Raw genomic sequence first — 17,649 nt, 5'->3', positions numbered from 1 at the left:
TATACTAGTACTATGCAATATAAATCTATATTTTTCAAATTTAACGAAAAAATTATTTATTTCTATTTTATACATAATTTAGCTGAATATTTATTTAAAACTGTATGTTCTATCAAAACTTTCATTATCTATCCAAAAAAATTCGCTTATTGGAAACAATATCATTTTTCATTCGTGAGTTATCGCTCAAACAGCCTTTCGCGAAGATAACAAGTTGGAAATTTTGATAAGATTTCAAAGAATTTAATTAATAGGTGTAGCATTAAGTTTCCTTGATGATATTTATAAAACTAAAAACTAAAAAACTAAACATTACTGTAGATTAATTCTCTAGATGAAATAACAAAAACAGAAAACTAAAACAAATAATTCGCAGAAATCAGTTCTAGAATCTGTGTTATAAAATCTGAATTCGAAAAATATACTTTCTAAGAAATAATCTAGTATTTTTATTGTGGAGGTGTAAATAAAGTAAATATCTGAGTTCATGCATACGTTTGAAGTTATAGGTTACGTAATATGTAAATGGAGTAAATAAATCTATGTCACTTATAATTTAGAAATCTACTGAAGATATCGAGAGACTTTGAGACATTTAATATGTACTTCACTGATGGATATAGCTAATATTTCATAAAATATTACAAGAAATCATGGGTCCTCGGACTCAAGACCCAATTGACCTATGTTCCTCATTTACGAACTCAAACCCACTTTTTACGTCCTTAGCACACTATAAAAATTTTAGCTTGATATCTCCTTTCGTTTTTGAGTTACAGAAGAACAAACCGACAGACAACCGGAAATGGATTAATTAAGTGATTTTATGAACCTGTAGCAAAATTTTGTTAGTAGAATATTTTTAAGCGACTCCAAACTTGAGACTAAACTTAGTATTCCTTTATATATTCATTCTATGGACAAAAATCTTTTGTTTGACAATATTTTTCATACAATCAGTAATTCAATAGAAATATTCGACTTAATTCTGTATTTTTTCCTTTCAAATAACCATAATGAATTTAGGCATTTTTCCTGGCTAAAGTTGTTAAAATGAATAATGATTAAACCAAAAGTACACAGGCTTCTTCAAACTAATTTAAAACTTTTCAGTTTTCATTTAATAGATATGTCTGTGTATAGTAAAGTCAAATGTACCTCATCTCCCCATCTGAGTGAAGACCACTTTTTCGATTGTGCATGAACGGAAAATTCTAAAAATTTTCCAACACATAGTATTTTTGTGGTTTAATATATTCTGTTTTAATATACATATTCCATAGTAAAATATGTATGCATATTTTAAAAATTTATAAATTTACATTTCATTTTGTTAAAATGTGTTCAGATATATTTTTTTAAACTTTTTTTTTTCGTCGTTTTTCATTCTTACTATTCCTCTGTACAAACATTATTTCGAATAAAATTCAACAAAAAAATAAAATTGAATTTTATTGTTACTTAAAAAACTAATAATAAATAAAATATATTTTTCGAAAAAAGAACAAAATTTTTCATTTTAAAGCAAAAATTTCCCATTCTAGAAAAATTATCATGATAGATAAATTAAAAAAAGATTTAAGAGGTTGAAATTTTGTGTAAGCTTTATAATATGTAGGTAGGGCTAACATAATTTTTTAAGGACTGAAATTTGAAAGTTGGTCGAGAAGGTTGTGCCACTTTTTTAACGTACTACGAAATTCTTCGATATTGTTAAAATAATATTTGTAAGTTTTTAATATTATTGAGATTCAAACAATTAGTTTTAGCAGTTGGTATTCGTTGTGTGCGTAGTCATGGTAGGGACAATAAAATCGATGCCAACGCTTCCAGTGAAAAATTTTGGCGTTAAAGGAGGCTGTTATGACTAATTTGTTAATGTTATAGAAAATGTCAAATTAAAATTATTGAAAAACACGAATTAATTAAACTTAATGCATTAAAAACTGTGAAAATAAGAAATCAAATTGCACAAATATTATTTTTCAAATGTAAATTATCATAATTATTTATTTAAATTTGTTAGACAATAATATTAAATTTTCAATGTAAGTCATAAATGCAATCCATACAATTATATATGCATCCATACAATTCTATAATTAAAGTAGTGTATCGTTACCATAGAAACGCCTCCATAAAAACTCACGCACGGTGCGAATAAGTTCATATCAAAACGTTCAAGATAAATAAAAAATTTTCAGGAAAAATGTTCATTTAAACCAGTTTTATTTTTTATTAAAATTAACAATTTAATTTTAAAATATTTAACCATCTCTTGTTTAATGACTTTTTTGTATCGTGTAACAGTAAAATATTTTCAAAACAAAATAAAAATAAACTTCTAGAAAATTCTAGGCACACGTTAAATGCCATTTATAATAATAATCGTTGTAAATTCACATAGATTAATAATAAATAGTTTGGGTCTTTAGATAAATTTTTTTTTTTCTAAAACCTATTTAAATAATATAAAATAGATTTATTCCAAATGAATACTCATAATCTATGAAAATTTCACTAAACATTTTCCAACATTTTCCATTCATCCACATTACACATATTACACATATACACCTACAAATAAATAATATTATATATAAATCTTTTTTAAATACGGATTATAAACGGTTCCATAAATTTATACAAAATGTTATAATATTAACATCAGTTTTCCCTTCTTTCTACATCAATAAATAATCTATGTAGTATAACAATGTTCATATTATTTGAAATAGATCATAATTGTACATTATATATCATATTATGTCACATCAAGATTTAATAATAAATTTATCTGTTGTTTAGGTTTATATATTTTAAATATCGATTATAAAATTATTTATTTATTCATTGATAAATCATATTTTTACCAGACTGCGTGACGCAAAATGGGTAATGTGTTTATCAGCCAATGTATGTATGTATGTATATTTTTCATTTGTGGCGCGAACGCTCAAGAGACTAAATGCGTTGGCCGATTATGATAATTCTTACGCCGTCGATTTTTCGGTAATGAAAATGAAAATTCAATATGTGAAAATCAGAAGCCGAAATTTACCGTCTTATAACCCTCACTAAAAAGTTTCAAATAAGTAAATGAAATTAAAAAAAACCCAACTGTGTAATTGAATTAAAGCTTTAAATCAAATTACAAAACTCAAGCTGCCTAAAAAATGAACTTTGAAATAACATATACATAGCGATTTTAACAGTCTGGACACATTAAAGGAAAGATTTGAGCCAATCTAGATTTTTAATTTCTAATGTTCCCTGGATCTGTATAAGTTGTCATTACTTACATCATCTTCAGCTATTAATTATAGTTATAATTATTGTCATGGAAACTCTGGTAGAGATGTGTGATTTCAAACACTCAATTTTTGTAAATTTCGAATATAAACTAGTTTCAATTTAAAGCTCAGTAAATAAAATAAAATTCTACTTTTGGGGTCTCTAAAAGAACAAATCTAGAGTCAAAGTAAATTTTTTGGCAACTCAAATTTTTGCTCTAACGTAACAGACAAAGAGACAGAGAGCCAGAGTTATTTTCGAATTTATAATATTAATAAGGTGTAAGAATAAATTAGTAATAGGCAAAGATTACTTGGATCATTATTGTTCTACCAATTTTAAACTTGTCGCGCCATTAAAAGTTTCCGAGTCATTGTCAACAGCTTCTCAAATTTTGGCTCTAATACTCTGGCTCTCTAAAAAATTAGGACTGGTAGAACAATAATGATCCAAGTAATCTTTGCTAATTACTAATTTATCCGTACACCTTACTAATATTATAAATGCGAAAATAACTCTGGCTCTCTGTCTGTCTCTCTGTTACGTAATCAAGCCTAAACTACTCGACCAATTTAAATGAAACTTGGTACAGAGATAGTCTAGAGCCTGAAGGACATAGACTGTAAGGGGTTAAAATAAGAGATGCAAGTTTATTTGTAAATTACGTCATTTTTAAAGCTAGAAGCTTGAAACTAATTTTTTTAACTCCCGAACTAAAAAAAGGGGTGTTATAAGTTTGACCGCTATGTGTGTATGTCTATTTGCCTGTCTGTGGCATCGTAGCGCCTAAACGGATGAGTCGATTTTAATTTTTGTTGTTTAATAGGTAATTTAATAGAAACTGTTCTTAGCTATGTTTCAAGTGCGAGTCTAGGATTCCGTATCTTCAAAATCGGTTCAGCTTGGAAAAGATTTTAAGAAAAAAGGTAATTTAATGGAGTGTTTTTAGATAGGTATCAAGTCGAGTTTAGGGTCCGGTACCCGAAAATTTCACTTATAAAAACCTTCATTATCAGCGAGTAAAATGGGCTGTTTTCAAAAAAAAGTATGGTTCCGCAACAAAATAATAAAATCGACGAAATTGTGAACAAAAGGAGGTTAAAGTGAAGGTTATAATTCAATAATCTTTGTATTTAAAAAAAAGTTGCCAGCGAAGCAGGTAGTTCACAGCTAGTATACTTAATATAACACGAAATTCCTACAACCAATTTAAAAACCGTTTGTTAGGAAACGGTTTTAAGTGCGCGAACGGATCATAATACACATATACACAATTATAACACACGGAATATTCAAAATAGTAGAGGGGTAATAGAAACATTCAGAGGGTGGTTTTTACAGATACAGATTATTAAATACATACATGCCCATCGCGCACCTATATATCATATGCCATTTGATTCATGGCTGTCAGTCGACAATTCTACTTATCGCCGTTCACATCATCTAACCTAGAAATGTACTCATTTTATCGTGCATGGTTAATGCATGATGCATTTCAATCGACAATAGGTAATCCACCCGATGTTTTACTACAAATCGGTCCAACTTGTACACAATTTGCGGCACATCGTGCGATTTTAATCTCACATAGTGGATATTTTAAGAGTGTGTTTACATCACCAACATCAACAAGTCCAGTGTTAGTACCAAATATTGGAGTACCAGAATTTACGTCGCTTTTAACATGGATGTACACCGGATATTTGGACCTCAATCTCGAAAATATTTACAATATCTTACTTGCAACACATTTACTACATATGCCGAATGCTTTAGAAATATGTCGAAATTTTTTAATACAAAATAATCAAATAATTAATAATAACAGTGAAGCAAATCGAGCTTTAAATCAACCATCTCAACAGACTCCATCCACATCATCAACTGTCACGAGTACAACAATTATAAAACCAATACCAAGTCGAAAATTTTTACCGGAAACATTACGAAATTTTCTACCAATTATTCCGACACATTTAAAAACAAATGAAAATACAAGTTTTCATAAAATTCATACATTGGCCAGAAATGATGAACCACCACAGCAAGAACCGTCACCTCGACATGAGCAACAAATTGAGCGAAAAACACCGGAAATAATTGATTTAAAAAAGAAATCAAAAACACCGGAAATTGTTCCTGATGTTATTGAAACAACAAAAATTGCATCTCCGAAGCCATCGACAAGTTTTCAATTTAATAACAGGAGTCCAAATCCACGAAGTCCATCGTCAATTGGTAGTTTAAGTCCGAATTTATCGGATAAAAGTGATGCAGTAGTTTTGGATTATCCTCCCCCAAAAAGTAATACCAAAACTAGAAAATTTAAACAGCAACAATCGAATTTTATTAAAACCCCAACGATTAAAAGTAGTGATAAAGTGATTATCGATATTGCATGCTGTGATGGACCTGTACGATTCCATCGTGTTTTAAACAATTGTTACGGTTTAACTCAGGCGACAACAATTACCACTCCAACGACCACAACAACAATGAAAACAACGACCTCAGATTTAATGAATAAAATTATGACCCACGAAATGAATTCACGTAGAAATAAAAAATTAAACAATGACTCAACAATTGAGGATAGTTCATCATCAACGGACATTGTTTATACATGTGTTTACTGTAATCACACGTTTAAATCACAGTATTGTTATCAAAAACATGCCCGTCGACATATTAATCCTGTTACACTCAGTAGTACATGTAAAATTAGCAATAATGAACCTCAACAATCGAACATTGTTACACGTAAAAACAATTTTGATAGTAATTCAAATCATGTGTTAACTAATGGTGGCACAAATAGTACAGGAAGTTCAGTGAAACGTGAAGTGAAGTTATTAGACATGAATGTACAGTATTATCCGTGTAAGACTTGTGGAAGTAAGTTTCCAAGTTATTATTTTGTACATAAACATCGTAAAATGTATCATGCAGATGAAATTGAGAAAGAAGCGAATGCAGCGTCTGGGGAAGCAACGACTCAAAGTCAAAATGGCCAAGAAGAGGATGATATTGTCATGACTACAAATAAATCAATGTCTTCGGCGTCATCAACTTCATCGGTTTTATCGAAGGAAAAATCTTCAGGAGCACCGCCTCCCAATAAAGAAAATGATATTTGAAAATTTAGGAAATTTGCTCAAAATTAATGTAAAAGTTTTTGTCTATAAATTAATCGTCTTGTCTTTCTCTCAGTATTAAAAAAAACATATCAAAAATTATGTAAAAAATTTTGAAAAATAATAAAAATTTAGATTAGAAATTTTTGTGGCTTATTTATTTTGTTATTTCTGTTGTGATTTGGAAGAAGATTCTGATAAAAATACCTGGTGGAAGTTTTTAGATAAATTCGAGGTAAGTAAATTAAAAATTATATTTTATTTCAAATTTGGAGTTTTGAATTTTTTATAATATTGTATTTTGTGAAAATAATCTTAAATTTATTTACTTGGAAAAAAGTTGGAAAAAATTCGATAAATATTTTCATCAAATAATTTTTTTTAAAGATTTTATAAGTCTTTCAGATTTTAGATTCAAAATCATTTTCAAATTTCTAAAATAAATTTTTTATAAAAATAATTTTTTTTGTAGAAATTTAACTATAACTTCAAAAAGTTTTAAAAAAAACGTATGGATTAAATTTTATAGAGTTAGTAAATACCATTTTTTTACATCGAAAAATTAAATATTTGAACATACTAAACAACATCAAAAATAATGTTAAACAATTTTTAATAATAATTGCTAAATGAATTTAATAAATTCCCCAATCAACAAAATAACATAATTAAATACATAATTGATAGGCAACCAGTTGTACAATCTATAAATTCATTTTATACGTGTAAATATTTGTATTAATTGAAATAAAATTATTATTTATAAAATATTAAAATAATAATATCAATAACAACAAATATAGGTAAAAAATATTACAAAGTAAAGAGAAATATACAGGGCTGAAAATTTACATTGAAAAGTTTCAAATTTACGTAAAATATCTATTAGTCTAAAAAATGATTTAAATATTCAATTCTATGAAAGATAGTTAAATAAATGTAAGTCATTGTTTATTTCGTTAAAAAAGTGCAACATTTTAGTACGTCATCAAGAACTAAACGCGTTTATCATGGTTTCTAGCAAAAACCACACAGTTAATCCATTTAAATTTAGTATCATATGGTTAGTTTTTTTATTAGTTCGAATGACTTTACTAAATGTTTAATTCAAAATCTATCAAGCAAGATAAAAGCGATAACGAAAAAAAAATAGTTACGATTTTTTAGAATAAATACAACTTATAAATATCAAAATGTTTAATTGATATTTTTTACACATCCCCTTGTTTTGTAAATACGATACAATAAAATTTAAAAAAAATTTATTAATTCAATATCATCAATTTATAAAAACAATAATTTTAATTATTATTTTATTAGGATTCAATATCATAAATTAGATGTTTAACACAAAATCTAAGGTACTACTGCTCAATTTAAAAAAAAAATAAGTTGTTTTTCATTCTGGTAATAAATTTTTATGTTTCCCATTTTTTACAATTTTTCAAAAAATATCATTTAAGGTTGTAAGCCTACAGTATTGTAAAAAAGTTTTGGTTTATTGCACGGTAAATACATATAAACCAAATACATGCATTGTAGTCAAGTAATGAGATTTTAGCTTTAAAATACCACGCAACTACAAAAATATTAATATATTGGGTGCAGGTGATGCTTATAATTTTGACAATATATATATCGCTCCTCAATCATCAATACTCTAACTATAGTCGTCTCTGTTCATCATATGATGGATCTTCGATAAACTCATAATTATATTAAAATTTTGTTTTTATATCATCGACAACCTTATATTTTTAGTATTATTATAAACTACAAGATTGTCTAAATATTTTAGATACATTTTTGATCACACTCTCTAGATTTTTTGATGTAGAAATATCCAATTGAAAAGGATAACCTATATGATTCATCAATTTTTCAACCAACTTTGAACGATAAAATAATATTAAAAAGCCCGATGACCTAGGAATTTTGTGATTTTTGAAAACTTTTTTAATCAAAAAATGTATTTATATAGTTTTATTGAAGTCCCTAGTATTATTCAATCCTTGCATATCTCCGTAAATTGTTTCGAATTTTTTATTTGAAGCAATAAAAAATTTTGAGACAAAAAAAACAACAGCTTTCTAATACATGTCTACGAAAACGAAACAAAGGTTGTTTTTATAATATAGAACCCTTAAGATATTCGATTTTGTTCATACTTAATAGAATATTTTATTAAATTGTTATTTTACTAATAATAATAGGGTATTATTATTCAGTAGTTACACCCGCGCCACCTAATAAATAACTAAATTATATATTTATTTATAATAATAAATTTTAAAATTAATTAAATAATATAATTTTATTAAAAAACTTTATTAAATAATAAAATTTTACTAAAAAAAATTTATTATAAAATAAATTTAAATCCGATTACAAAAACTGCATAAACAAGCCTGAGGCGAAACATGTGGGAGGTAGAAGACCAATGTTGTACAATAAAAGAATAAATTTTAGGTAGGTGTTGTCCATTACTGCACGATTTTCATTTATATTTTTAGGTTTTCTAGAAAATTTTGGATTTCAGTGGCACGAAAATTCAGTATTTTTGTTTTTAGCTAAATAGTTTCTAGGAAATTTTCTGAAATCGATCCGAAATCTGCTTCTTTAGATGAGATTTTCGACGATATTTTAGGATTTCAACCATCGAATGATTCGATTTTTAAATTTTTTAGGTCAAAATTTCTTTATACACTGAGTTTTATTGAAATTGGAGACAGGAAATTTTTTTTTCGTAATTTGATAAAATTTTAAATACAGTGTGTCCAATTAAGTCGGCACCATATGGAAATTTGTTTTATGAAAAAAGAAAATTATTCCTTCTAAAAAGTTCTGCATGGTCTTAAAACGCAATATGAAATAAACAGATAAATTATTTGCAAAAAATCATGTTTCGAAGTTCAATTCTTAGAAACTACAAATTTGTATAAATAATTTTAACTCAATTTTTAGCTAAGTTAAAATATATCGCAAAGATATATCACTTTGCAATAATTCCAACACTTCGAAATTTTTTTAAAGTTTTCGGTACTTGATAAGAGATTCAACAAATGATGAACTCTATATTTATAAATTCTTTTTGCCACATAGAAACAAAATTTGCTCTAATAATTTATTTCAATTTTGAAATTTTATTTGAAAATATAAAAAATAATAAACTATGAAATATAATAATAATATTTATTATAAATAATAATATTAATAATTATGATAATTATTAATAATAATTAAAATATGTAAATGATGTCCCAACGTGAATTAAATTGTCATGTTTGCTAAATGTAAATTAAAACAATCATAATAATAATTATTATTATAATAATAATGTAATTAGTTAGCGTAAACTATAATACAATTACAATCACTGTTCACTGTTGTATGGGTTAGTCAATGTTAACGTTAGTCAAATTACATAATATTTTAAAGTTACTCGATGTAACAAGATAAGTTGGCATAGATTTTTATTTTTTCTTTAAAGTAGTTCGGCCGTCACATTACTAGTCAAGTTAGCAACTAAATTATATTCATTCAATTTAAATCTAAGATATGAATAAAATTATCAATAAAACTAATATTTGTATCACGTAAAGGTTTTTAAATGCTTTAAAAATATCGTAAAAGATAAAATTTATAAGTCAATTTGACTAGTTTTTGACGTTTAAGGGTCAAAATCCAAAGGTTTTTTTTTATTTTTTCTTTTTGAAAAGCGCCGTATGGTTGTGTTTTTTTTTTTTTTTTTTGCATAAGCAGAATCTGTGATAAATTTTCTTCATGATAAAAACTTTTTTGTAGTTCAATCACCGATTAATTTTTTAACACTCGATCTAAAAAAAAAGGGGTGCTATAAGTTCGACCGCTACGTGTGTGTCTGTCTGTCTGTCTGTCTGCGGCATCGTAGCGCCTAAATGGATGAACCGATTTTAATTTTTTTATTTCGTTTGAAAGGTAATTTATGGAGAGTGTTCTTAGCTATGTTTCAAGTTAGAAGTTAGGGTTCCGCACCCGAAAGACTAAAAAAATATTATTTAGGTACTTAAGATAGAGAAGGCTAAAATTACTACAGTCATGGCACCATACCATACCATAAAGTATTTTTATCATTAAAAACAGAAATATTTTTTCCATTCATGGCATACTTCTTCATGGAATCACCCTTATTACTTGTTTTTCAAATTTGTTACTTGTTTTGTATTTGGAGACAGGCTAAGAAAGAGCACTCTAAAATTTAAACGGGTAACTTTTTTGAACCATTCAGTATAAAATAATATTTACTATTATACATCAGTTATTTATCGTGTCATATAGAAAGCAGCACTATCAATTGAAATAAATATTTATATATATAAACTACTAGTGACACCTACCTGGATTATCTGGAGTTTCTTCATCACTAGTCTCGACACTTTGATGTTCTTTGTCTTTTCTTCTATCTTTCTTCTTTTTCTCAACAATTGTTGTATTTGATGTATTATTCGATGTATTATCACTGTAAATTAATAAAAAAAATAATTAGTAAAATTTATATACATTTTTCACAAAACTTAATAAATACATTTGGCTGATTCGACTGCCGTGTTTATTTCCGCGGAATTTTTAATATTGAAATGAAAGAAAAACCGAATTTACGAATAACGGTTCGTACATATAAATGTACGAAAAGAGTTTTTTCGAAAAATTAATGGATTGCCATCTATGAATTTTTTTTTTTTATATTATTTGAATTCATTCATTGAATTTCCGAAAAAATGTAATTCAACCGAAAGATTGGTATTTAATATTACAGAAAATACATCGAAAAGTACCCCCCTTCTTGTCTCCTTAAAAACTCGAATTAACATTAAACCAAAGTCAATTTTTAACGAAATATAATCAAATATTCATATTCGAAAAGTGATTAATATTTATGCAATCAGTCAGAATCAAAATGAAATCATACAAAAAAAATCAAAAACATTTTAACCAAATTAAAAAATATAAAATGAAAACAAAACCAATAAAAATTGAATAGCAAAAAAATTGAAAAAATTAATATTGAAAAATAAAACGAAAAAATGTATAAAAAGTTCGTGAGCAGCCGAGCTTCGTCCCTAACGTCATATTTCCTCTCTTCCTATTAAATGTTTTCAATCGAAATAGGATTTTTGCCTTTTCATGATTTTGAACACATAAAATAAGGGCGCGAATGAAGATCAAGAAGCCAACACTACCAAAAGGTTGACTTAAATATATTTTCAACCCTCCAACTAAATTTGGGGCAGCTTTGAAAGTATGCAGCGTTCAAATCCTCAAAAAATATAAACAAATGTGTGGAAGCGCTAGAAGCACCTCTTAAGATGATTCATAAAATTTAATCAACTTTCATACCAAATTTGGAGGAAGGGGGAGGTGAATTACAAGTGAGCAAAGCAATTTTTAATCCCCGAAACAAAAAAGTGTGAAGTTTGACCGCTATGTATGTGTGTCTGTCTGTCTGTGGCATCGTAGCGCTTAAGCGGATGAATTTATTTTTATTTTTTGTCTCATTTGAAAGGTAATTTAATGGGGAATGTTCTTAGCTATATTTCAAGTGCAAGTTTAAGATTCCGCACCCATATTGCTGAAATGAATCCTCACTTTGAGAACATTACTTTTATAACACACTCCTATTCCCTTGACTTTCGATGCAGTGCATAAGTTTATATGTTCGGGTAAAATATGACTAAAAATTACAAAATGAAATTTTCGATATATTTGAAAAACGTTTTTTTTAATGATTATTATTGAATGAGATGATTAAAATAAATTGATTTTATTATATATTGTACGCTAAATTCTAGGAAGAGTAAAGAGATGAAATGAATGGTGATGTACGAATATGATATCGAATATGAAATGGCAAACAATGATTTGCATTGCAATCTCGTTGAGTGATTCCCAATTCCCAATTGAGTTACCCATTCTGTGTTAGCATAGCATTCACGGCTACTGAACAATTATAGACAATATATTCACAATCCATATCCATGAATAACAAACGCACATATACCACACGATTCACGAACTAACCTAACCATACTATCCTATCAAATCATGTACACTTCAATTCATTAAAAACTGACTACATAAGGTTAAACGGCTACTACTATTCCATTACCGTAGTGTCCGTTTCATGGATGTAAATAAAAAAAGTTATAGTCATGTTAATAAAAAGTGATTGAAGCGAATTATTTAGAATTGCTAAAGTTTTACGATGATATCAGAATACCTTTAAGTATACACCAGATACGTCAGAAAAATCTTAAAATTAAAAAAAACTAAAATCGCAAAACGCGATATAAAGCTGCTTTTTTGGTACGTTATTTAGACCCTTCAACCCTCAAAAACCTTCCCTTCCGAGCCCTTCATGTAGGCATAATTTTTTGAAGGGCTGTAGCCGGGAAGAGAAGAATTTTTGAGGATTGATTCCATAAGAACTTTTGATCAGCATGATCGAAACTACCTTAATCCATAGTTTTCAAAAAATTTTAACCAAAACTAGAAATCAATATCTCATGTAGGCATAACCTCTGAAGGACTGGAGTTCAAAAGGGAAGGGTTTTTGGAAAGGGTTGAGTTCGTAAAAACTTTTGATCAGCAAAAATTTTAACCGAAACCAAAAATCAATGTATGGTCCTTTAATATACTTTCAAAATGATAGTAGCAACTAATGTCAAAAGCTTTTAAATTGAATTTCAAAAACTAAAAAAAGTAATTTTGCAATTTTTCACGAATTACGCAGGTAGCACAATATTTTTTTTTGCAAAACGTAGTCTACACTCACCTAAGGAATCCGAATAACATAACAAAAAAACAGCTTGCGATTTTTATGTAGAATTTGCCAATCGCAACTGTTCTTCTACGACTTGTGATCAGCTGACAGGTTTTTGCTTTCGTCAGCCTGCACCAGAATGGCAAGTCGTGTGGTTCATTATGATATTGTCGGACGTAAGTAATTGAGAAGGCGCCAAAAAGAAGGAAACACGTGAACTTTCGAAGACAAAACAAAGGTATGATGTCTTAAGAATGTCCAGAGAATTATCCAAAAAACTATATGGTAAGACAAAAACATCAAATACTAGCAAAAACCTTCTAAGTCGAACGATAATCAACACGCACGATATACAGTCGCACCATTAAAAGTTTTATCCTTCCCGAGTAATCCAAAGATTGCATTACCGGCGAACCAGTGGACGGAATTTACCGCCAGTAACAGGTGTCCAATAGGGAAACAACATCAGAACAACGTTTAAACGAATCTTTAGTTTAATTACAGTCGTCTTGTACCAGTGGGCGAAGGATCTTAATTTCACTCGCGTTTTCCTATTCACTTTATATTAAATATGACCTGCATCTAGACTCTAATATCGTTTTCGGAAAGAGAATAGAGTTTCAAATAATTGAAAGAAAGTCTTAGCAATCGAACTCACACTTGATCAAAATTTGGCCAGGTTCGGTTATTGTTGTAAAAGAATGTTGTTTCAAATTTGATTGAAACGAATAATACATTTTAGTTAAAATCAAACCTAAATCAAAACCCAATAATAATCAGTAATAAGTAGTCAATCTCTCCCATCTCCTATGCTGCGCCTCCCACTCGCTTCTCGTAACTCTGATCGTATAATATAACCAGCAATGGTAATCAATTTAATAAATTTAACTCATTCAAATAATCAAAATTCAATTGAATGTTTACTCAAAGTAAATATACTTTAGTTGATCGAATATGGAGAGAGTAAAAACATTTAATAATCACATCAATATCATCTTTGTAATTAGTTTGGATAATAAAAAGGGTTAACAACTCAGAATAATGAACTTATAACCTCAAAGTACATAAATGTTAGGATTTCAAAGTCTTGTAATGATTTCAGAAGTTGTATTGTCTATGTGCGTAGTCATAGTAAGGAGAATCAGATCGACGTCAGTGCTTCCATCCAGTTCACGCAGTTTTATCCAATTGACTCAAGTTACGTGATTCGAATTCAATTCGAGCAACGTGAATTTTAACTAGAGTTCAATTGAGTCGTGTTTTTTTCGAGTTGACACATCTCTAAGCCAATGTTCACCGACTAAGTGAGACACCGCGATAGAAAATAGCATATCATCTACAGCCTGCTAAGACTACTAGACCCGAATACTGTTCACTTGTCATACATACACTTGAAACAAAAATTGTTATCGAATTTAGTACGACAGTAGAAGGATCGAATTATGTTTGAGGCTATAGATGACAGGATATATTTGTTTGTGTCCTAACAAATATTTTCTGGGATGAAAAGATACAAAGTAGAGCTTTTCGATTTGGGCAAGGTAAGATAGTCAAACCTTGGCGTAGAAAGAGCAGCAACTATTCGTTGTGTGCGTAGTCATGGTGGGGATAATAAAATCGATGCCAGCGCTTTAAGTGAAAAATTTTGGAGATAAAGTGGGCTGTTATGACTAATTTGCAATTATTTACATGTTAATGATATAGAAACTGTCAAATTAAAATGATTGAAAAACACTAATTAATTAAACTTAATGCATTAAAAATTGTGAAAATAAGAAATCAAATTGTACAAATATTATTTTTCAAATGTTAATTATCGTAATTATTTATTTAAATTTGTGAAACAAGAATATTAAATTTTAAATGTAAGTTTTCAATGCAATGCACACAATTATATATGCATCCATTAATTCTATAATTAAAGTAGTGTATCGTTGTCATGGAAACGAAATTCACGCTCGGAGCGAATAGTTAAACTTTTATCATATTCTGGAAGGAGTAGTCTTACTTTATTTAACTGTATATCATTTTCAGATCGAATAATCTCAGAATAATTTAATAACTAGAATTAGAAGATATACTTTGATTCAGGCCTACGTCTCAATGGAAGTTAGCAGGCGAAGAAACCAAACCAGCTTTAAAAGACTCTCACGCCAATATCAATGGAAAACTTCCAAATCATAATGGGTACCTTCAATGCTAAGATTAGGAATGACATTTACGGAAACGAGAAAATAATAGAACCGCTTGAACTCAGACAAATATAATGTTAAAAGCTCTAAGGGTTAATTACTCCGGTGGCAATAAAATCACATTATTGTTGGAAGCGTATATTCGAAGTAAATATACACTTAGGTTGACAGATACAGCATTCGATTATCGTATATATAGAAATTATAGAAATAGCAAAAACAATTAATAATCACATCGATATCATCTTCGTAATTAGTTTGGATAATAAAAAGAGTTATGATTATTATTATTACTATTATTGAAAACAATTCAGAATAATGAACTTATAACCTCAAACTATATAAATGTCTCTGTCAAGGATCCTATCATCATATTTATATCATCTAATTAAAAATATAATAATAGGTGTGGCCTTCAATTTATTTATTGCAAATCAACATATTTTATATATAAAATATTTATAAAAATTGATTACTTCTCCTTCCCCTTTCATATGTCATAAGACATAAATATTTCATGTCATAAGACATAAAATTAAATTAACTCAAAACCATATTACAATTTTAATTTTCATAACATGACAGAATTAATCATGTTTAAATATCCTGCATTCGTAGAGAGCATACTGTACGGTGACAGTTTTTGACTGATGAAATCTGTCAATTTAATAGTTCACATAATATTGGCGATTGTGTTTGTTATACTTATTTTCAGCTGATTCAAGGAAAACAATTTAATTCAACTTATATTGTAAGTTTTATATAGGAAAAATATATTTTTTATGTTCTAAGACCATGATTTAATGTTGCCGTCAGATGTCGTTTTCATCACGCTCTGTACGAATAAATATATTAGTATCAAGTATGTGCTACAAAATCACGCTCTAAAAAGAATGAAAACAAGAAAATATTTTCATACGAAATTGATATGATAAGTAAAATCGTCATTACAGTCGAGGGACCTCTAAGATTAAAAAGTTTGCCACAGGACAGAAAAGAGGTCCCCGATTATAATGACGATTTTACTTATCATATCAATTTTAAATGAAAATATTTTTTTGTTTTCATACTTTTTAGAGCTGGATTTTGTAGGCGTAGTTTATTTAAACTATTTTGGGGTTATATTTTCGTGATAAAATAAACAATATTTGAAAAGTTCTAATTAGACTCTTTCATTTGATACCTAACACGGTATCATTAAACTAAAATTTGTCTCTAGTTCAAGATTTATGTCCTCCTATACTCAGTTTTAGTACTAGATCAACCTTCAAATTAAAGACTAAGACTAAGAGGTCACTAAGTGCCTAAATATTATCTATTTGGGGAAACATTTGAAAAGGTATAAGCCTGGAAAATTTAAAATTTTCTTAAAAACATTAGACTAAGATATATTGTAGTACAAAATAAATCAGTATGTCTCTGATGTGTGCCTAATTAGCTTAACTACTCCCATGTGCTTACACTGTGTTAGCTTATTTCGATTCCCAGATGAAAATCCCTAAGGGAAAATTTTGAATGTTCAGTATGTTTATCAACTTCTCCGAATGAACATAGGATTATTGAACGAAATAACTAGGGTATTCTAAAGTTAAGATTAAAATTTCAAAATTTACATTTTATAAAATTAATTACTAGAGTTATGATGTGATTGTGATAGTTCAAATTCAATGATTAAGCAAAAAATTCTGTAGTCTTCACGTATCATAAAAATTTTAACTTGAAACCAAAAAAAAGATTGACAAAATTAATATTTAAATTTTAAATATTTAAATTTTTTATCTTTAAATTTTTATAACACGAGCCAGAATAAATTTTACGGTTTATTCGCAGACCATACTAATTATTTAGCACTTTTTATAACGTAATATTTGAAAATATGCATAAATGGGTGGTACCAAAGAGCATTTAAATTTAAAATTCAAAGGACTAGATACCTAATGGTAAGCAATCAGGTGATCTAAATTGGAACCATCGGAAAAGCAGTTCACTTCCTGTTTAATAATACATTTTTATCGCCAGTTGGCGGGATTTATCTGATTAGAATTTGAATATTTTTATTGGCCTTAAAAAAGTACAAGTAACGCCATCTGGTAGACAAAATTGTAACAACTGAATTCAGACCTTCTTCTGCTTTTAATTAGTACGAATTATTATCGCCAGTTGGCGATTTGCACCTACCAGTTATTGCACCTACCTATCGTTACTTTGTTTCGCAAATTGGTTATTT

The 17,649-nt window shown here is 28.2% G+C and overlaps 1 protein-coding gene across 3 annotated transcripts in view; it reads right to left on the bottom strand.

Moving 5' to 3' along the window:
* LOC123301011 overlaps positions 1-17,649 on the bottom strand; it is a 179,739-nt gene that overhangs the window by 34,463 nt on the left and 127,627 nt on the right. For all 3 annotated transcript variants that reach the window (XM_044883722.1, XM_044883724.1, XM_044883723.1), the window contains one exon: positions 10,808-10,929. In XM_044883722.1, coding sequence (XP_044739657.1) covers positions 10,808-10,929 — 122 coding nt within the window. The remainder of the gene's footprint in view (positions 1-10,807; positions 10,930-17,649) is intronic.

Source organism: Chrysoperla carnea, chromosome 5, assembly GCF_905475395.1.
Source record: "Chrysoperla carnea chromosome 5, inChrCarn1.1, whole genome shotgun sequence".
In the NCBI taxonomy this organism is placed as follows: domain Eukaryota; kingdom Metazoa; phylum Arthropoda; class Insecta; order Neuroptera; family Chrysopidae; genus Chrysoperla; species Chrysoperla carnea.
Note: the sequence above shows the minus strand (reverse complement) of the source record. Positions and strands in the feature narration are given on the sequence as shown.